Source organism: Arachis hypogaea, chromosome 12, assembly GCF_003086295.3.
Source record: "Arachis hypogaea cultivar Tifrunner chromosome 12, arahy.Tifrunner.gnm2.J5K5, whole genome shotgun sequence".
Lineage (NCBI taxonomy): Eukaryota > Viridiplantae > Streptophyta > Magnoliopsida > Fabales > Fabaceae > Arachis > Arachis hypogaea.
This window is the reverse complement of record NC_092047.1, coordinates 8,244,658-8,266,810: the sequence shown is the minus strand read 5'-3', so window position 1 is coordinate 8,266,810 and position 22,153 is coordinate 8,244,658. Positions and strand designations below refer to the sequence as shown.

Sequence of the window (22,153 nt, the reverse complement as noted above, 5' to 3'; positions counted from 1 at the left end):
CGAATTGATATAGCTCGAATTATTCCCAAGCATTCTGCCAAAGTAGTTCGAATCAAGATGCATCGAATTAGGGAAGCATAGTTCGAATTATGTCAATTCGAATTACTAACACCACGTGATTAAGGAGGAAGTTCGAATCTTGTTGATTCGAATTACTCTGGTTTGTTAATTAAGGCTAATTCGAAATGACTTGATTCGAATTACACATATATAGTGCGAATGAGGATGATTCGAATTACTGTGAAGCAGAGCTCTATATATATGATGTGAACGTGAGTTGCTCTCAATAGAGGGGTCAGATGGCTAGTGATGATAGTTTTCTAGTGTTGGTTCACCACAGAGGATCGATTAAGAGAAAAACTCGATCCGGTGTGAAGTTCACCGATAAGGATCCTCTTTGTATTATCGTGAGGCCTACGACGAGCTATGATGACCTTGTTAGCTCTGTACTGCTGAAACTTTGTCTGAAAGGTGTGAAAAGGGTTAAGAAGTTTTTCTATCGCATTCCAACCACGGTGCTCCAAGATACCGTGAAGTATGATTGTTTCACGATCGGGAGTGATGAGGACTTGCAGGTCATGTTTCATTGTCGCCGGCAGTTTCCCGAGGTGAGGACACTAGAGCTGTTGGCAAAGTTGGTTGATGTGGTATCCAGCTCGAGGGGTTCAAACCGGAATACGCACACTTTAGCCACGGTGGCCGGTTCTAGCTCGAGACCTGCCGTTGCTTCTTCCTCCGTCCCTGCGTACGAGCCACCGATCCAGCCTATCGCCTCCCCTTTGTTCGCTGTTGATCTCAGCGGCAATGTTGGCGACGAGGTTGGTACATGGGAACATCTTCCGACCTCAGTACAGTGTGCTACACCGGCCGGTGTTGGAGACGGATTGTTTGATGATCCAGATGACGATGATGTTGAGCCGGATATGATTGCTGATGACAGTGGCGATGATCTCGGAGCGAGTGACCCGAGAGGGACTGCAGGTAGATCTAGCTCTGGCACACAGCAATACCCACCCCATTTTTCATCATTGGACCTGGATGCCATGAGGCAGGATGGGCTTCCTGGGCAGCCTACTGGATTTGGCGCTAGAGATGCGGAAGGGTCTGCTGGTATGACAGAGTTCCAAGTTAGTCAGCAATTTCAGGATAAAGATGAGACCCTGTTGAATGTGAAGACTTACAGCATCCACCGAGGGGTACAGTACAAGGTAGTTGAGTCTGACTATCGCCGGTATATGGGAAAGTGTTCTGAGTTTGGGAATGGGTGCACATGATTGATTCGGTTGAGTCTCCGGCAGCGCAAGGGCATTTGGGAAGTCAAACAGTACAACGGACCGCATACGTGTCTCGCCACCTCTATCTCCAGCGACCATAGGAGTTTGGATTATCATGTGATAGCGACATTCATTATGCCAATGGTTAGGGCTGATGCATCCGTCAACATCAAGGTGCTCCTAAATGCCACGGCCGCACACTTTGGGTTCAGGCCGATGTACAGGAGGGTCTGGCTGGCGAAGCAAAAGGCTGTTGCCGTCATCTATGGTGACTGGGATGAGTCGTACAACGAGCTCCCTAGGTGGGTGTTAGGAGTCCAGTTGACCATGCCTGGTACTGTAGCAGTCCTTAGGAGTAGCCCTGTTCGAGTTGGGGGACAGCTGGACGAGTCTCAAGCTTATTTTCACAGGCTGTTTTAGACGTTCCCACCTTGTATCGAGGCATTCCGTCATTGCAAGTCGTTGGTGAGTATTGACGGCACCCATCTATATGACAAGTATGGGGGAACGTTGCTTGTCGCGATTGCATAGGACGGGAACTCCAACATACTCCCTGTGGCATTTGCACTAGTCGAAGGTGAGAATGCTGAGTCATGGTCCTCCTTTCTCTCCCACCTCCGTCAGCACGTGACACCGCAGCCAGGTCTGCTAGTTATTTCGAACAGGCATAACGGCATCAAGGCCGTGCTTGAGGCTCCTGATGGGGGATGGCTACCTCCGGCTGCATACCGGGCATTCTGCATTCGACACGTAGCATCAAACTTCGCCTTCACCTTCAAGGGCAAAGACGCTCGGAGGGTTCTTGTGAACGCCGCATATGCCAAGACCGAAGTCGAGTTCGATTACTGGTTTGACATTCTGCGCTCTGAGAATCCGGCAATGTGTGACTGAGCGAACCGGATTGAGTATTCGTTGTGAACACAGTATTGTGATGAGGGGCGCAGATTCGGGCACATGACGACCAATATCTCTGAGTGTGTGAACTCAATCCTGAAGGGTGTCAGGAACCTCTCTGTGTGCTCGCTGGTGAAGGCCACATACGGAAGGTTGGCTGAACTATTTGTCCGCAAGGGGAGGGAGGCCGAGGCCCAGCTGAGTACCGGACAACAATTCAGTCAACACCTGATAAAGTGTATCGAGGCCAATCTGAAGACGGCTAGGTGCTTCACCGTGACTGTATATGACAGGGATAACTCGGAGTACACCGTGGCAGAGACGACTCCGAATGGTTCCTTCTCATTGAGTAGCTATAGGGTCTCACTAGGTTCTCAGACATGTGATTGTGGATACTTCCAGGCACTTCATTTTCCGTGTCCGCACGCATTGGCATGCTGTGCCTACTCACGGGTTACTTGGCAGCCATACGTCCACCAGGTGTATCGCCTTAGTTCGGTTTTCAGTGTATATCGGATGGGATTCACATCTCCCATTCCGGAGGGTTTTCTGGCCACCATATGATGGGCCGACCGTTATACCGGACCCAAACAAGAGGCGTGCGAGGGAGGTTCGTCCGAGGTCCACTCGGATACGGACCAATATGGATGAGGCAGATCTGAACCGGCCCAAGATATGTGGCCTCTGTAGGCAACCCGGACACACTCGTCGGAGTTGTCCACAGGCCGGAGGACCCAGCCATACAGGGTAAAATGAATAGGAATGTCTAGATTTGTGTTCTTATTTGTATTAGTTTGATCATATGTACTTTTTTTTTTATAAAATGATGTTCTAGGTTTGATAAGTAGTCGGTGTTCAGTGCTGAAAAATTGTAGTCGTAAAAGACACGTATGTTAAATGTCTTACTAATTATGGAAATAAGTTACATAAGCAATGTACACATGTTTTCATAGTCACTGATACAAAATAACGCAATATGAAACTCACTGATGCATGAACTAATGAACTAACGAAATAAAATATAACACTGATACCACAAATAACATACACCACGATACACATATCATCTAAAGATGTGCGACCCCGTGAAGCAACGACGTGGAACCCGTGTCCTATGACCTCTCCGGATAAGCGGCTCCTCATCCTCGATCTCGTCCTCCTCGTCCTCCGGGGGTGGCTGTGCAGGCGTCCTAGGCTGGACATGTACGGGTCTGGATGAGGACGGCCCGGCAACTGAATGTGACCCAGCAGTATGTGCCGATGGTGGGGTCCCACCCAAGGCGAAAGTATGAACAGGTGCCATGGAGGGAGGCTCATTCAGATCGACATTTAACGGTGCCTGTGTCCCCGTCGTCTGACCCCGTCGACGGGCAGCCTCATCCTCCTGCATGATGATGGTAATCTCATCTAGGAAATGTGATCCACCGAAATCCGCACCAATCCCATCACCGGCAAGAAAGTCTGAAAACATGGATCCCAGACTCACCCATGGCGTACTCTCCTGAAGTGTCTGGTCGTCAGCGGGAACACCAACGAAGTAATCTCCGAGCGGCCCCACTCCAAGCCTAGCGTCAGCATGGCTCGATGGATCTCCCATACCGGATCCATACCACTCTCCACCATGTCCGCCATGAGCGAGCCTAACACCCCCCACTGGAGCCCCTCTTCCAGCGGCATCCTCACCACGATCAGGCAGATCCTGCCTAGGAGCAGCCCCCCTCCTCCTGCCTCCACGCCCTCGTCGTCGACCACCGCCCCTACCGGTCTCATCACCCTCCTCCATAGCCTGGTTCAGCCACCTCCACTCACGCTGGCTACGGCGTGTCCCGACTTGAGCTCTCCTCTCAACCCGACGCCTGTCAGAAACGTCGTCAACTCGGTCCATATCAGGTACTCGGCCGGCACCCCTCTGCGTCGCCTCAACCGGAATAGGAATACCTCTCGGATCCCCCAAGTACATCTCAGGTGACAAGAACCTCTTTCCGTGCTGATGCCACCAGTCCAAGAACTCATGTGAGGGTCCCAGGTCAGCAACAATGTCGAACCGTAACACGTGATCCGCACGTGTCTCCCAATGAAGATGCCAATGCTGTAAATGGGACGGGAACCAACGATCACCTCCTCTCCCGTCCTTCTACATCAAGAAGTCGATGTTCAGGGTGGGATGCGGGGGAGGCTGTACGCCGTCGAACTGCGGTAACACTCTATCAACCTGATACCACTCAACCACCGTAAAATATATCAGTGACGTCACACACCGCCATAACATCGTATGACGAGGCTCCAAGACCTTCGGATGGACAACCTGAAGGACGTCGGGTGTGCTATAGGGCATCCATATAAACTAAAAAAAGCAAATCAAATCCATTTAACAAATTCGTTAAACCGTATAAACTGAACAAAGCACTAACTATACATAGGAGCTTAGCGTACTTACATCCCTAGCCTGTAACATGTCGATCCTCAGTCGAGCCATCTGCACCGATGTCCCTTCTCACTAACCCCAAGATTGTAACCTGACCACCTGCATAGGAATTTAAACATGGTAGTGCATTCATGAATGATTCTAAAAGGCATAAAATTGCATGCGAAACTGAAAATAAATAAAATAAAGATAAATAGTAGACTACGATAGTGGTACCTCGAGGCAAGGGGCCAGCTAAACGCATCATACTCAGCAGGCCTAAAACCAGAAAACCACCAAAAGATCCAAGATTGAAGTAACTATAACGGCCCAGCTAACTTCACGACATGTCTGTTGGCCACTCGGCACATGCACCGGTACAACCATGCTAGTGCCGCCGACCCCTAGCTATAGCCACCCATCTCCTCAAGCCTAGCCACAAACGGTAGCCATCTGATGTGAATACGATTGCCGGACTTGTCGGCAAACAGCTGGGTGTCCGACAACATCATGATATAGGCACGGGCAAAGTGCCTCACCGTCTCCTCATCAGCCCCCTCGGGGTACTCTCCAAAAGTCTCCTGGAACCAGGTGCAGTTCACTGCGAACTTTTGTATTTGGTTCGCGGGAGGTAACACACCGAGCAACTCCTGGAACCACTGCCAAGCTGGCTTGCCACCCTCTATGTATACGTGGAAGTCTATCAGGCAACCACTGATGTAACGTCCATCCACTGGCAACCCTAACTGGTACGCGACGTCCTGAAGTGTGATCGTGCACTCTCCGAACGGCATGTGGAACGTGTGCATTTCCGGACGCCACCTCTCCACGAAGGCACTCACAAGGGGCACGTCCAATCGGAACCATATGTCGTTCAGTCTCGCAAGATGGTATAATCCGGCCATCTGCAAGTACGGAACGTACCTCTCATCGAGTCGCATCCCCTGCTGCCGCCGCATGCTCGATATGCAACGCCGGGGCTGCGCATTACATGGACCGCATAATTAGAACGATTTACAACACCACTAACAGATGCAATTCACGACGTAAACAAGAAAAAGATACCACATGCAATAGCAAATATAGTCAACCACTACCAAAATTGCTTACGAAAACTGCAAACATTGACCTTTTCTGAAAACCACATGCAGAAGCAAATTGTAGTAAACCACTAGCAAAATCGCATACTAAAACCGCATAAAAATTTACTAAGATAAACCACATGCAAATCCACTTACGAAAACCACATGCAAAACCACTCAATTAACCACCTCCAATACCACCACCCTAAACCGCTAAAATAAATCACCATCAAAACCGCAAACAATAACACTAGAATAAACCGCATGCAATACCACTAACCCAACCCACTAACATAAACCGCCAATAAAACCGCATGCAAAATAGCTAACATAAACCACTTGCAATACCACTTTCATAAACCACTAACATAAACCAATATCATAAACCACTATCAAAAACCACTAACCTCTTCGTTGATCACCCCGGCGATATGAGCAACTCCATCCAGTCGATACAGCCTTCCCGGATCGTCCCCCATTGCCTGACTTTGCCGCTCCAGTCTTTTTCGGACCGATTCTGGGTCGTTTTCTCTGGGATTTGGTGAGGTATGAGAATGAAAAACTGGTTCGAATGACCTTGATTCGAACTCCTTATATAAGCCACTCCCTTGTAATTCGAATTAACTCGTTTCGAATTACCATTTGTTTCGCAAAGTGAGTAATTCGAATCAACTTGATTCGAACTTCGTACTACTCACGTCGTCCTACTAATTCGAATTGATACAATTCGAATTATGCTTTTATAATTCGTGCCAAGTTAATTCGAATTACTTGTAGGCAATGCTTTGGAATAATTTGATCTGTATTGATTCGAATTATTAACGAATGTAATTCTAATAAACTTGTTTCGAATTACATAATAGTTTACTTTGGCTGATTCTTGCATCAGATTCTTGTTTGACTTATATGCGTAATATACTTCTTTCCATGGCTTAAATGCGTTTTTTATCCTAATGATTTACTGTGCGGCTGCTGCTGCTAGTTTTATATATTAAAAGAGAAAACATTATACGCACTATTTTGCATAAGTAATTCAGCTTAATATAAAATAAATAAAATTTAAAATTATACAGATATTTTAAATTAGAATTGATTATTACACAACCTACTTTAAATACATTTATATAAATTGAATTTAAATAATTCAATTTTATTCATTACATATAAATCAAATATGATAAATTCGAATTAGCATAAACTAACAAAATAAAAATGGAACAATATTAAATTAAACCAAGTTTCTTCAAATTATACTAAAATACATTTTAAAAATAATCGAAATAAATCACTTCCATTTACTACAATTGAAAAATTTCGCTTGTTATGATCTTATTATGATATATATATATGGACTATATATGTTTTTCGAAAATATTTGATAACAAAAAAGAATTAGCCAAAAATTAGAATTTATTTTATTTAATATTTATTAATTGTTATAATAATTAATAAATGTTATATAAGATAAGTTATGGCTATTTTTTTATTTCTCTAACATTATTGTATGCTTTCCAATACTTAATTATCATTCTATATTATTTTCTTTCATTTATTATTATTGATCATTTTCAAAAAAATAAAAATAATATATACTAAAAACTATCATTAAAATTAACCATTATATATATGTGTGTTTTTTTTCTAAAATAAGGTGTACAATCAATTTTGATTTAAAATATCTGAATAATTTTAAACTCTATTGATTTCATTAAAGTGAATTATTCCTATTTTATATGTATTTTTATGAATCAAAAGTAAAAAGCGTATAAAAGAAGTCTTAATCAAAAGTAATACAATTTTTTTAAGATTTAACTAACTTATATTTTAAGAGCACATTTTAAAAATATAATAATAATATTTTTTTATGTATTTAATGGGTTAAAGAATTTTAATATGGAATAAAGAGTTGTGTTTTTGCTGGAAATGGAAGTTTTTGGTGTAGATACAACACGCAGGTAATGTATTGACTCAGCATGCACCCAAGTGTTGGACACTTGTCCAAATCAAACACAACACGCACCATCCGTGTTTGACACGTGGCGCACATCCATTCAACACGCATCATGTGTGATTCACACGGGACAGCCTGGCAAGCAACACGCATCCTGCGTATTTTACACGTGACAGACACTGGTTAGATGGCGTTGCAACACGTAACCTGCGAGTTAAGTCTTCTGCCTATAAAAACCAAAGCTCGTAAGTCGTAACCATTTTTTTATTGTGTGAGAGGTGTTTTTCTCCAAGGTCGGTGCGATGGAGGGCATTGCAAATATAGTAGTTTACCACAACGGTGAGGTCATACGAAATACATATGAGGGGGTGAATTTTGCGTGTGAGAATACATTTTTATTTGTGGTTCCGTGCATTATAATATTTGCGGAACTATAGTACGGGTTCTGTCAAAGTATAGAGGCTGATATTTTAAAGAGGGTGACAACATTCTCTACAAGAATCTGGTTGTCATATTTGACGGCCTGATACAGTTTGAGGTTATGCCAATCGTCGAAGAAACAAGTATTCAGTGGATATTTCATATTCACCAGCAAACTCAGGTGCAATACCCGATGATTGAGTTATATGTTGAGTTTTAGCATATAGCTGCGGATGAGGTTCAACATGACACAGATGTACAAGATGACAGAGCTGAGCGTACTTGGGAATGAACAATGATAGCAATGAGGAGTTCGAAGCCGGTGATGAGGACGAGGACGACGATGAGGGAGATGAGGCAGTGGCGGAAACTTTAGTGGTTCCAGCCGCAGTTAGTCAACCGATGGACGTTCCACCTTTTATGCATAGCTTGGATTTTGCGCCATGCATGCACCGGAATTTTCTGAATATACAAACATAGGTACATGAGCAGTGGGTAATATGTTTACTTGATTTGGTTTTAACGGATTGATGAGCGATAAATTTGTTTTCTTATAGGTGTTGCTAATCCTGAGGATGGGGAGTTTAGAATCAGAATAGAATACGGTTCAAAAAAATCAGTCATTGTGGTAATTCGGAGTTACACTATTTCCAGAGGAGTCAATTACATTGTTTATGAATCCGAGCCATAGACGTTCTATGCAAAGGGCAAGACTTATGGATGTGGGTGCGACTGCCTTATCCGAGCCAGCTTGATACAAAAGAAAGCCTGTTGGGAGATTTGGAGATACTACGGGAAGCACACGTGTTCCATGGGAACGATCTCATAAGATCACTCCAAGTTAGACTCAGACACGATTGCTAAGGCTATGAAGCCATTGATCGAATCTGACTCATCCATAAAAGTCAAATCTATAATTGCAGAAGTCAAGACAAGATTCAACTACACTATTAGTTACCGGAAGGCTTGGTAGGCAAAGTAGAAGTCGATAGCCAAGGTTTTCAGTGGATGGGAAGAATCTTACCAAACTTTGCCGTTGTGGTTCTTGGCAATGATTCAGAAGATGCTTGGTTCACAAGTTTAAATCGAAACACGATCCCTGTACAACGGGAGTCAAGAGGTGGACGGTGTTAGGATACTTCATCGGGTATTATGGATTTCAATCCATGCATAAGAGCTTTCAAATATTGCAAGGCGCTGGTTCAGGTTGACGGGACCCACCTATACGTAAAATATAAAGGTTATTTTTTGGTTGCAGTTGTAAAATCACTCAGTCTGCAAGAAGCCATTCGACACACTCGAATGATACCAATGGCCCTACCGTGTCACAGACATCAAGGTGTACGTGTAGTTTGGCAGGTATGATGATGCTGACATATGGCCTCCAGACAAACTACAAAATATTGCAAGGGCCATTAGATTATTAATAATACCATAAATTATAACAAAAAAACCTCAAAACCCATACTTATCTCTTCCATAAAGTCGATTACGTACCTAATAGACGCCACGCTCGTAGACATCCATGTTCGGGTCTGTGGATGATGATTCCATCTGCAACACAGAACATTATTCATAGAGTTTGAATTACATCTTGCCAGTAAAACATAAATAACATTCAAATTAAATTCCAATAAATTATTTACGATTACCTACGTGCCACCGATTTATCAGTCGGCGCAAGCTACTGTCGGGGAATGGGCATAAGCCACGACATACGCTCCCATGCCCAAACAAACAACAAATCAAGTGGGACATCCATGTCCTTACAATCGTACCGTGATGCATGACACAATGACATGTAAAGGTGCGTGAGACAAGCTGACTCCCAACTGTAATTGCCGATTTGATTAAAATTCTGGAGTAGTGGTAGATACTTCGCGTGAGCATATGCCGTTGACTTATCCGTGAAGAGGGTGGTACCCAACCGACAGAAGATGTGACACCTAACATAGCGCTTAACAAACTCCCATGTTTTTAAAGGTTGTGTGTCTCTAATATGGAGAACCCATGAAAGCTTTATTTAGCTTTTGGAGAAATTGCTCACCATGGGTTCGCTGCCGAATATCGCGAGACTCTGGGTGACCAAGAAATCGGGACTACTATTGGTCCAACAGGTCACAACCTCTCCATTGATCAGTAGGCCGAATATGTGTAACACGTCCTCTAGTGTCACTGTAACCTCACCCACTGGCATTACAAACGTATGTGTCTCCGGCCGCCACCTTTCCACAAGAGCAGATAGTATCGCGGAATGTCCTCTGATCACTCTAACTCTCAAGAGCTAGTAGAATCCGGTGGTTTGTAAGGCTTGGTCAACTGCTAGATACCACGTCTCTGGCTGATCAAGCTTACGAGGCAGAAAATTCCTATTAACCTGGTAATATTCAACCACAAAAGGAATTAATTTAATAAATAACAGAAAAAATAAATTAATAATAGAAAATAAAATAAAATAAATAATAATTACAAAAATTCAAATTTCTTATTATTCACATTCATATTTTTTATTAATTTCATTAATAAAATCATTTAGATAAAAATTATTCAAATAAATAGTGACAAACTATTAAACTAATGCTAACCAAATAAATACCAATAAATTAACTGAAAATAATAAACTTACATAGTTAGGATGTCCTAAATAGTTGATGATATGATGTTCTGCAGACATATAATCACGTACCATTTTAGATGTTCTAATCTTACTTTCAACTCTAAAACTAACTATTTCTAGCACAATAAATTGAAAAAAAAAAAAAAAAACCGTTGCTGCTAATGACTATGGCTTGATGAGATTAGAGTGTATGGTAAAGTGAAGGGGAACGAAAATGAAATGAAGCCAAGCCATACTCCTCCTTCGCTTTTATACACAGGAACCCAAATTAAACAATAAATGACACCTGTTTCCCGAGCAAGGCTTGCCTCTTGCATGGAGACAGCAGTCAACACGTTACCTGCGTGCTGTTGCATGGCCGACACGTGGCGGAAGGACGTTACCAGACTCCACGCACCCTGCATGTTGCTTGGATAGAGACACGTGGCTTTCGCGTGTATGGAGCCACTGATCAATGCACCTTGGGAACATGCGGAGAGTCTCTATAACAAGTATCACGATGCTGCGTGTTGCTCTGCAGCTGCCACATGGCGAATCTCTACTGAGAATCTCTAATAAAGTTGTCTCGAAAATTTGCGCAGAATTTCTGCTACGTTAACATGGAACCTGCGTATTGTCTGGGAACACGACACGTGACAAATCTCTGTTAGAAATCTCTGATAAAGCTGTTTTCATTTTACGAAAAGCTAACATAAAACCTGTGTATTGAGCAGTATTTCTGACATCTCCACATCTCTATAAAACACTACAAACACTAATATTTAACTAAAATGCCATTTTTTTATATCTAAAATAATTTCTATATTCAATGCATTGAAAATATAAAAAATTAACTTTTACAATAAGTTTTATAAAATATTTTTTTATGGTATATTTAACCTATATTCTTAGAACATAAGTTAGAAAAATTCTTTTTTTTTTTTTTAATTATAAACAAGAGGGGCATTAATGGAATTGTAGGTTTCTTTATGTGAAATCAAATGTTCATCTTGACTTTCTAAACCTACCTTTTTGTGCACTTTGACTAGTCATGCGGAGACGAATTACTGCTGTTGCCTTTTATCAACAAAACATGCACAAAAGGACATAAATTAAACCCTGAATTAATGGACCCAAAAAGAGAGTAATTTTTTAGTCCAATTAAAATGCATTAATTATAGACACAAAAAAGGCATTAATTATTAATATATTGTAATATATTATACCTTGAATATTATTCAAATAAATTCAAGATTTTATATAAAATAATTTTATACAGTAACCTACAAAATAAATTTATATTTTTTGTATGCATTTGTTAAGATGTCATTAAATAATAATAAATTTTTTTATAACATAATATATATATATATATATATATATATATATTTTTTTTTTTTAAATTTTAGCGTATTTAACAAAATATTTTAAGTGAACATAAGATACAATTATTTTTATTTTTTAAAAAATATTTTAACATAATAAATAATTAAATTTTTTTTATATTATTATATTCAAACATAATTTATAAATAAAATTTTTTTACATAAAATATGTAAATATTAAATTACTTTTATAATTTTTAAAAAATTACTTAAATTATTAATTTTTTTAAATTCATCCAAATAAGTTCTTTATCTTAATAGATAACAACCAAATTCTTTCAACTATATGACAATAATATAAATTTAATTTTGACAATAATTTTACATATATATTTAATTATATAACAATATGACAGTAAAATTAATTATTTTTACTGTCATATAATTAAACAAGTATATAAAATATTTTATATGTATTAAAATTAAATTCTAAAAAATATTTTTAAATATAATTAAAGATGATAATGACATACTAATAAAATATTATATTATTATTCTTATAAATAAAAAATACAGAGGAATATTAGTTTTAATTCTGAGTTGCTAAATTTGAATTTGTCATGCACAGGTGAGGTCTGTGTCTTGGGGTCACAGAAGAAAAAGAAAAAGAAAAAAGAAAAAAAAATGGCAATTAAATTGTGAAAACACAACACAACTACTAAGTTCCTTTCTTATCAGAAAATGATGGAACCAAAAGAGAAAGAGAAAATGGAAACAAGTCATCACTCAAAAATTCCCATTACAAAATTCCAAGCCCCAAATATTTCCCAATAATCCCTTTTGCTTTTTCCTCAGATTTCTGCGAACGGATAATAAAGTTCCACAAAGTTGGAACAGAATTCTTGCAGCTATCAATCCAATCAATCATTGTTAATTACTTTTATTGTTATTGTTATTATTATTGTTGTGAATCTTCTTCTTCTTCGTCTTCTTGGATTATCTGATATTAATCGTAGACACATTTTGTGCCATGACGATTCTTATGATGATCATGCTCATGATCAAGATCAAATTTTGAAGCCGTTGAAGATTCAATCTGCAAAAGCCAAAAGGATCGTTTCTGAGTCGGTGTTTGTTTCCCTGAATAGATAATTCTCTTCCACCTTTTACGTTCTTCAATGCTCTCTCCAATTCCCTGTGTTTTTGGGAGCTGGTGCAATTGGTTTGGATCTGATTGTGACTTTTGAATATGGTTTCAATGAGGACTTTTTGATCAGCATTTAATGGAACTCTATTCTCCATGATATTGGTCAACAAGGGTTATTTTCTTGAATATTGCTTCAGGAATTGTGGTTTCTTATTCCCTCCAAGGTTTGAAAAGTTTGCATCTTGCTAACCATCTTTGCCACCTGGTTGATGGGTTTGTTCTTTGCAATGGGGAGAAGAAGTGGAATGATTGAGGAGAGATGAGTCTGAGTCTAACATTTTTGAGTTGGAATTTCTATTGAGGTGTGTTTTATATTTTTTTTTTCCAGTTGTATGTGATGATGGTATGGAAAGGATTTCACCCTGGTATGAGCTCTGTCTCTCTTTTAAATTCAGTGATTGTTGATTTGTTTCATCATTCTATTAATTTGACTTGGGTTGGTTTAGATATACAGTTAGTTATGTTGTAGTACCTTGTTTAGTAATAGAAGAGTGATCCGCGGAAGAGTTGAACTGAAAACTCTGATAAGTAGGCTTCCTTTTGTGAATTTCGAATTCCAAAGGTTTGATAGAGGTGCCGTTGGTCTTGTTCTTGAAGAGTGTAGTTGTTGATGAAGTTTTTTCATAGACTGGAATGGAGGAACATAAATTACCCTAAAAACACCAGGGATTGTTTGTGGATATAGAAGGAATAAATATTCTACGGGTTCGTCCCTGAGTTTTATATACATTAACAGCCGCAGTAGCTTTGGATCTTGGGGATTGATTGTATCCATTTTGGGATTCTAGTTCCTTATTTTGGATTAGATTCCCATTTTGAATGTGGTCGGCTGTAAGTGGCGAATGAGCATGTCATAATGAGTGGGGAAACAAGATTGCTTGTCAATGGATGTAGTAGACAAGACATTTTCTGATATTGTCAACGTCATCAAATCATGGATTCCCAGGCGATCCGAGCCGGCAAATGTGTCCAGGGATTTTTGGATGCCTGATCAGAGTTGTAGGGTATGCTACGATTGTGATTCCCAGTTCACCTTATTCAATCGAAGGCACCACTGTCGCCTTTGTGGACGAATTTTCTGTAACAAGTGTACTGCAAACTCAATTCCTGCTCCAGTTACCAGCCAGATCAATCCTTGGGATGAGTGGGAAAAGATTCGCGTATGCAATTTTTGTTACAAGCAATGGGAGCAAGGAGTAGTTGCTTTTAATAACAATACACAGGTTTCCAATCTGGATTGCAGCGCTACATTATCAACTTTGAGCTCGGTTAGCAGTAAAACCAGTGTCACTGCTGACAGTACTAACATTACTCTTTTCTCCATGCCTTATTCAGCCGGGCCTTACCAACAAATGCAACAGGGTCCGTGTCTGAACTTGCATCAGTCTCCTATGAGTGGAAACAACACTGATAGGGAAGGTTTATCACCTCCATTAGGGGGGAGGAATGATCTTGCAGGAGACATAGGGGATCCATTACAAAAGCAATTTGAATTCCCAATGAACAGGTATTTTCTGGTTCTTGTTTTCATCAAAAGCATTGATATATTTGTTTAGTTAGGCGTGTTCCATGCAGTGTTATATTTTATATAAATAGTATTTAGCCAATCATATTCTTCCTGTGCCTATGACAAACTAAAAAATAGTGTGTAATAACTATGTGTTTATAGCTAATTATGACTGCATTCAAGATGCAAAATCTGATAACTGATAACATTAACATTTTGTTTCAAAGGATGTGAGATTAATTAGCAACCAAACAATCTAAATATGTGGATGTTATTTCTGGATTGATTAGAAATTCGTTTAATTAGGCCACACATTTTCTGTTGATCACTAACTTCTGTGTTTAAAGTATCCCATGTCTATGAGGGCTGCTGCTTTTTCTAATAGATTATTGTGGCTTGTATGCGCATTTTTAGGAGTGATGATGAGGATGAGTATGGTGTATATCAGTTAGACTCTGAGATGAGACATTATCCTCAGGTGAATATCTACTATGGACAGGCTGAGTTTGAAGGAATAAGCAACACTGATGGCTCGCAGAAAGTGCATCCTGATGCAGATAACGGTAATGCAAATCTCACTTCAGAGAACGGATTCGACACACAGGGTTTAGAAAGAAACACAGCAGTTGGGAAGAGTGAGGATGAACCTTATATATATGAAAATGAAGCACCTTCCTCACTATATGTTTCAGAAGATGTTGATGCTGAACCTGTTGATTTTGAAAATAATGGACTTCTCTGGCTCCCTCCTGAACCAGAAGATGCAGAAGACGAGCGAGAAACTTTTTTTGTTGATGAAGATGATGAAGATAATGACGGGAATGGGAATGCCATTGGTGAGTGGGGATATCTGCGCAATTCAAACAGTTTTGGAAGTGGAGAGCATCGCCACAAGGATAGGACAAGTGAGGAGCAGAAGAAGGTAATGAAGAATGTAGTGGATGGACATTTTAGGGCATTGGTGGCTCAGCTGTTACAGGTTGAAAACCTACCTGTTGAAGACAATGGTGAAAACGTTTGGATGGAAATAATCACATCTCTCTCGTGGGAAGCTGCTACTTTATTGAAGCCAGATACTAGCAAAAGTGGAGGGATGGACCCAGCTGGTAATGTGAAAGTCAAATGCATTGCATGTGGCAGCCGCATTGAAAGGTAAATGCTATAATTTATCTGATTTTCTGCACGTGATTTCTATATTATCATACTTATCAGATTTTCTTTTTTACAGTACGGTTGTTAAAGGAGTTGTTTGTAAGAAGAATGTGGCTCATCGTCGCATGACATCAAAAGTTGATAAACCTCGCTTGTTGATCCTTGGAGGGGCTCTTGAGTACCAGCGTGTTGCTAATCTGTTGTCTAGTGTAGATACCTTATTACAGCAGGTTTTAATTGCGATCCATTTATTTTATTTATTTATTAACTTGCTCATTTTGTGGTGCAAATGCTATTATCCCGAGTTCATGTTAATGAATTTCCATTCTCTATATAGGAAATGGACCATCTGAAGATGGCAGTGGCAAAGATAGCATCTCATCAACCAAATATCCTTTTGGTAGAGAAATCAGTCTCTCGATATGCACAGGAATATCTTCTTGCAAAAGACATATCTCTGGTACTTAATGTCAAGAGGCCGCTTCTGGAGCGCATAGCACGTTGCACAGGCACTCAAATTGTGCCTTCAATTGATCATCTTTCATCACCAAAGTTGGGATACTGTGAAGCTTTTCATGTTGAAAAGTTTGTTGAAAATCTTAGCAGTGCTGCTGCTCAAGGTGGTAAAAAACCAATGAAAACATTGATGTTTTTTGACGGCTGCCCAAAGCCATTGAGTTGCACAGTAAGTTCTAATCTAATCTTATTTTATAGAAAATTTTTTGTTATTATTTTATTATTATAAAAAAAATCTTCTGGAGACTTTAACTTGTAAATTACAAATCATGTAAAATGTGTGTGCACTAGCAACCACAAGGCATGTGCCATTTTTAAGGAAAAAATATAACTTAATTGTCATTACTGCCAACTACACATCATTAATATTTTTCTAATTTTGACAACGTTGAACAGATTTTACTTAAAGGTGCTGATGAGGAAGAATTGAAGAAGGTAAAGCATGTGGTTCAGTATGCAGTTTTTGCAGCTTACCATCTGGCTTTGGAGACATCTTTTCTTGCTGATGAAGGAGTCTTCTTCCCAGAAATTCCGCTTAACAGTCTGCCTCTTCCTAACACAACATCAACCATTCAGAGGTCAATCTCAACAGTTCCTGATTTCGTTGCTCCTAGCAGTGAAAAGTCTCAGGGGCTTGAATCCGAAACTGGACCACAGAGAACTAAGAGTGTCAGCAGTACTGAATCCTATTTGCCTAATGATGATCCTTGTGAATCTTTGCAATCTGCATCATGTATCAGCCATACAACTGCCTTTTATTCTTCCATTGTCGCTTCTGGAAATGCAATTCCAGGTTCATACAATGAGAAAATTCTTCCTAGTAAATACACAAATGACTCCACACAACCCCTGAAGGAGGAAACTCCTGAAGTGAACAACTCTTTGGGAATCATGAATGATCCTACTGTAAATGGTTATGGACCTGCAGAGAAATTAGATCATGGCATTTTAGCTGACACTATGCAAAATGATCTCAAGCAAATCTCTACAAACCGATCAACTGTGTTAGAGTTATCTTCAGAAGATGTTCAAAGCCATCCTGAGAAGGCTGGAATCACAAATGAAGAGAAGGTTCCTGAGGAAGAAGCGTTTCCTCCATCACCCTCTGACCATCAAAGCATTTTGGTGTCTTTGTCATCTCGGTGCGTGTGGAAGGGAACTATGTGTGAGAGATCCCAGCTCTTTCGAATCAAATATTATGGCAGCTTTGATAAACCACTGGGTCGGTTTCTTCGGGACCATTTGTTTGATCAGGTAATGGTTTGTTCTGGATATATATATATATATATATATATATTACAATCATGGCAGCAATTTGACAACAAATCTCTTTATTTTCAGAGTTTTCGATGCCATTCTTGTGAAATGCCATCGGAAGCACATGTGTATTGTTATACTCATCAACAGGGAACACTTACCATATCAGTCAAGAAACTACCAGAAATTCTCCTTCCTGGTGAAAGGGAGGGAAAGATTTGGATGTGGCATAGATGCTTGCGGTGTCCAAGAATCAATGGCTTTCCTTCTGCTACACAGAGAATAGTAATGTCTGATGCCGCATGGGGTTTATCATTTGGGAAATTTTTGGAGCTCAGTTTCTCAAACCATGCTGCAGCCAGCAGGGTTGCAAGCTGTGGTCATTCTTTACACAGAGATTGTCTACGTTTTTATGGGTAGTTATAGTCTTCCCCATTTCCATGTTTTAACTTATCAAAGCATCTGGTCCAAGTTTTATAGGTGTTACCTGTTTATAACAAAACTATGGTGTTTATGGAGGACAATAGGTTTGGAGTGGCATTATGAAAACTATATAAACTTGTGTTATTATGCCATGCATGAATATAGATTTTGATCATTGCTGAGATTAATTAATTACCACACTGACATTTCATGTGCAGATTTGGGAATATGGTCGCTTGCTTTCGATATGCATCAATTGATGTTCACTCAGTCTACCTTCCCCCACACAAACTTGATTTTGATTATGGGAGTCAGGATTGGATACAAAAGGAATCAGATGAGGTTCAGTATTTTTTTGTATTGGATCTTAAATTTTAGTTGTATCATAGTGGACCTAATATCTGGTTGTTACAGATGGTTAAACGGGCAGAGGTTTTATTCTCCGAGGTACTCAATGGTCTTAGCAAAATAGGCGAGAAGAGATCAAGGGCTGAACTGGAGGGAATGTTGCAAAGGGAAAAACTGGAATTTGAGGTGAGCTCTTTGGTGATTGTACTCGAATTTACAGCTTGACTCTTTGAGCTCTTTGGTAATTGTACTCGAATTTACAGCTTGACTCTTTCAGGTTCTGTGCCCTGCAGTGTCCTTGTGTATATAACTAATTTAGTAACCATTATATGTATAAAACCATTTATTTCTGTTATAATATTAGAATTCTTCCTGTTTTAGTAATCTTGTTATGTTAGTTGTCCTATTGGGGAAGAAGTTATATTGAATTTAATTACTGTGGGTTTAATCGTTTCTTTCTGTTTATCAGGAAATGCTTCATAAGGTTTTGAACCAGGAAAAGAGAAAGGGCCAACCTGAGATTGACATTCTGGAAATTTATCGATTGCGGAGGCAGTTACTTTTCCAGTCATATATGTGGGATAGCCGCCTAATCACTGGGGTCAACTTATTCAAGTCTAGCGATGAAACTGGTTTAAGCAGTACAAGTTCAGAGGATAAGGAAATACATGATGAAAATCAGATAAGCGTGACCACTACAGCAGGAAGCCGCTTCAAAAGTGTTGACTCTATTGATGGTGATCCAAAAAAGCTGAAAAGAAGCCCAAGTGTTGGAGGAGTAGGAGGGGGTTATGTAAAAGATTCCCAATCTGTTGCATTTCATCGAGATATCGACATGCCCAAAAATACCAACCATAAGAAAGAAGACCAACCTAATCTTCCAATCAGCAAAAGCATATATGACCCATCTGAGCCCTTAGAACCTGAATTGCGTGTTCGCAGAGCAATGTCTGAAGGCCCAATGTCTCTCATGTCTAGTTTGTCTGATACACTTGATGCAAAATGGACAGGTGGAGACCACTCTTCGGCACAGCCTGATTCATTTCTGGCAGAAGCTACCACAACTTCGATGCTGAAAGAAGCATCCAGTGTTGGGGATCATGCTGAAGACCAGAATGCCAACAAGAGTATCTTTTCTTCTAAGGGTCAAGATAACATGGAAGACTCTTCAAGTTGGTTAGCAATGCCCTTCTTAAACTTCTATCGCCAGTTTAACAAGAATCTTTTTTCTAGTACAACAAAGTTTGATACACTAGTCGACAGCAATCCGGTTTATGTATCATCCTTCTGGAATCTGGAACTCCTAGGTGGTGCAAGGTTGCTTCTGCCTATTGGTGTTAATGACACTGTCATTCCAATATATGATGATGAACCCTCAAGTGTTATAGCTTATGCCTTGACGTCACCAGAATACCATTCCCAATTGAATGACGATGTAGAGCGACCGAAAGATGCGAGTGATTTAGGTTCATCATATTTTTCTGAATCAACCACCTTACAGTCATACTCTTCTACTGATGAAATAGCTTTTGATCTTCAAAAGAGTTTCGGGTCAGTAGAGGAGATGTTATTGTCAATGCCATCTCGTAACTCGTTGATGCTAGACCCAACATTATATTCAAAGACGATGCATGCCAAAGTTTCTTTCGGAGAAGATGGTCCCCTCGGCAAAGTAAGATATTTGGTGACTTGTTATTATGCCAAGCGATTTGAAGCCTTAAGAAGGGTCTGCTGTCCTTCAGAGTTTGATTATATAAGATCTTTGAGTCGCTGTAAGAAATGGAAAGCTCAAGGTGGGAAGAGCAATGTATTCTTTGCAAAAACATTGGATGATCGATTCGTCATTAAACAAGTAACAAAAACTGAGCTTGAATCATTCATTAAATTCGGGCCTGGATACTTCAAATATCTTTCAGAATCCATTGGCTCAGGAAGTCCGACATGCCTCGCAAAGATTCTTGGCATATACCAGGTATTTGTCTTTAGAGCCTTTTTTAGATTAAATTTGATTTTTAGAGCCTCAAAAGAAAAAAAATGGAACCACCATGCAATAGATCATCTCTTTTAACATCATTGGTAATTGGACTGATCCTACATAGATTCAGTAATCTTGTATCACATATCATCTTAGTCACTAAATTTTGTAATGTCTTTCTGTTGAAAAGATTACATCAAAGCATCTCAAAGGAGGGAAAGAATCAAAGATGGATGTTTTGGTTATGGAGAATCTTCTGTTTAGGAGGACTGTGACGCGACTTTATGATCTCAAAGGATCTTCCAGGTCCCGGTACAATCCAGATCCTAACGGGAGGAACAAAGTTCTGCTAGACCAGAACTTGATTGAAGCAATGCCGACTTCTCCTATTTTCGTGGGAAACAAAGCAAAACGGTTGTTAGAGCGAGCCGTCTGGAATGATACCGGCTTTCTTGCAGTAAGTTCCAAAACTTCTTAACTCTGAAATTCTTCTTCCTTCTCTTATTGGTTTCTTGCTTAGGAGGGAACCTTTTCTTGTAAATTAAGCATTATCTTCTTCCTTTTCCGGCAGTCGGTTGATGTAATGGACTATTCGCTACTCGTCGGGGTGGATGAAGAGAAGCATGAGTTAGTTCTTGGGATCATTGATTTCATGAGACAGTATACATGGGACAAGCATCTTGAAACATGGGTAAAGGCTTCCGGCATCCTCGGAGGGCCAAAGAATGCGTCTCCGACGATTATATCGCCAAAGCAGTACAAGAAAAGGTTCCGGAAAGCGATGACCACTTACTTTCTCATGCTTCCTGATCAGTGGTCACCTCCAGCCATAGTTGGAAGTTCATCACAGTCTGATTTAGGTGAAGATTACACTCAAGGTAGGTCCTCAGTTGAATGATTCTGTGTTTGTGTAAATTCTAGTTCCAATTTGGGGTCATATTATTCACCCCATATTTCCATTTTCATTTTTTCCCCTTCTCATATTATATAGGAATTCTTTTGGTTCAATTGTAATCTGTTCAACTAGATATTTCCAATTATTATTTTTTTGGGAAGAATACCAAAAAAGAAAAAAGAAAAAAAAAAAAAAGAAGGGGGCTGTTAGAAGCCACATGATGTTTGTCAGGGGTAAAAGTATTTGATATCCTCTGATTGAAGTCCTTTGTACAAAAACTAGTCACTTTTTATAGAATCAAGTAATATAAATGTATACAGATTCAATTTCAACTCTTGAATATCTCAAATTTCATTTGCTTGCCTTCAGAAGTTATCTATGATGATATGATATTTTAATTAGAAAAATTCGGATGAATAAGTTATTTTTGTAACTAAGTTTAACAAAGTCTTTTTTCTTTTTCTTCTTATGCATCTCTTTTTTTTTCCCTTCAACTGGTTTTTATTCTGCCAATAAACTATTCAACAAACTTAATTGAATTTAGTTACTAAAATAATTTAGTCATGTAACATTATTGTAATATTGTTTTAATTAATGACAAACTACCAATTTTTGGTGAAGAGTAGTTAATTAGTAAAACCACATCAACAGAATTCTATTTAAAAAAAATGTATTTTTTTTGGAAGAAAACAAATTGTAATTTGCATGACAAATAGATTCCTAAGTGAATCAAAGGCAGATACCAAGGTCCAAGGTGGGGTTGGTACTTTTGTCCAAACCTTATCATATATACTCTCTGCTAGGGGTATACATAGCCTGGGTAAAAATTTAGATTCGGTCTTAAATATATACTAGATCTATTTTTTTAGACCCTAATTCGACTCTAAACTCAATGAAACTTAAATATTTTTGGACTATAATTATATC

At 39.5% G+C, this 22,153-nt stretch overlaps 3 protein-coding genes across 3 annotated transcripts; 2 read left to right on the top strand and 1 right to left on the bottom strand.

Annotated features, from left to right (window-relative positions):
- The first annotated feature begins 2,228 nt into the window (after positions 1–2,228).
- LOC114924885 (uncharacterized) lies at positions 2,229–2,732 on the top strand. Its single transcript, XM_029291012.1, has one exon. It carries the CDS (start codon positions 2,229–2,231, stop codon positions 2,730–2,732), a length of 504 nt encoding a protein of 167 aa, XP_029146845.1.
- A 2,244-nt stretch (positions 2,733–4,976) lies between these two features.
- LOC112729601 (protein MAIN-LIKE 1-like) lies at positions 4,977–6,133 on the bottom strand. Its single transcript, XM_025779769.1, has 3 exons — positions 6,062–6,133; positions 5,497–5,552; positions 4,977–5,451 (listed from the first exon to the last, which is right to left on the bottom strand). The coding sequence occupies exons 1-3, from the start codon at positions 6,131–6,133 to the stop codon at positions 4,977–4,979; spliced, it is 603 nt and encodes a 200-aa protein (XP_025635554.1).
- Positions 6,134–12,537: 6,404 nt separating this feature from the next.
- Positions 12,538–21,558, top strand: LOC112726671 (1-phosphatidylinositol-3-phosphate 5-kinase FAB1B). Its single transcript, XM_025776166.3, has 11 exons — positions 12,538–14,660; positions 15,075–15,812; positions 15,889–16,042; positions 16,150–16,497; positions 16,725–17,582; positions 17,670–18,001; positions 18,227–18,350; positions 18,423–18,542; positions 18,826–20,328; positions 20,522–20,788; positions 20,903–21,558. Exons 1-11 carry the CDS (start codon positions 14,038–14,040, stop codon positions 21,227–21,229), a joined length of 5,394 nt encoding a protein of 1,797 aa, XP_025631951.1. The 5' UTR covers positions 12,538–14,037; the 3' UTR covers positions 21,230–21,558.
- The last annotated feature ends 595 nt before the right edge of the window (positions 21,559–22,153 follow it).

What these genes read in the sequence shown, in the direction of transcription:
- LOC114924885 (XM_029291012.1), top strand. Translation starts at nt 2,229, where the DNA reads ATGACGACCAATATCTCTGAGTGTGTGAACTCAATCCTGAAGGGTGTC.
- LOC112729601 (XM_025779769.1), bottom strand. Translation starts at nt 6,133, where the DNA reads ATGGGGGACGATCCGGGAAGGCTGTATCGACTGGATGGAGTTGCTCAT. An exon ending in CCGGGGTGATCAACGAAGAG is followed by an intron (nt 5,553 to 6,061) that starts GTTAGTGGTTTT and finishes TGTAATGCGCAG; the next exon opens with CCCCGGCGTTGCATATCGAG. An exon ending in GGGATGCGACTCGATGAGAG is followed by an intron (nt 5,452 to 5,496) that starts GTACGTTCCGTA and finishes CCATCTTGCGAG; the next exon opens with ACTGAACGACATATGGTTCC.
- LOC112726671 (XM_025776166.3), top strand. Translation starts at nt 14,038, where the DNA reads ATGGATGTAGTAGACAAGACATTTTCTGATATTGTCAACGTCATCAAA. An exon ending in TAGATACCTTATTACAGCAG is followed by an intron (nt 16,043 to 16,149) that starts GTTTTAATTGCG and finishes TTCTCTATATAG; the next exon opens with GAAATGGACCATCTGAAGAT. An exon ending in GGGAAAAACTGGAATTTGAG is followed by an intron (nt 18,543 to 18,825) that starts GTGAGCTCTTTG and finishes TCTGTTTATCAG; the next exon opens with GAAATGCTTCATAAGGTTTT.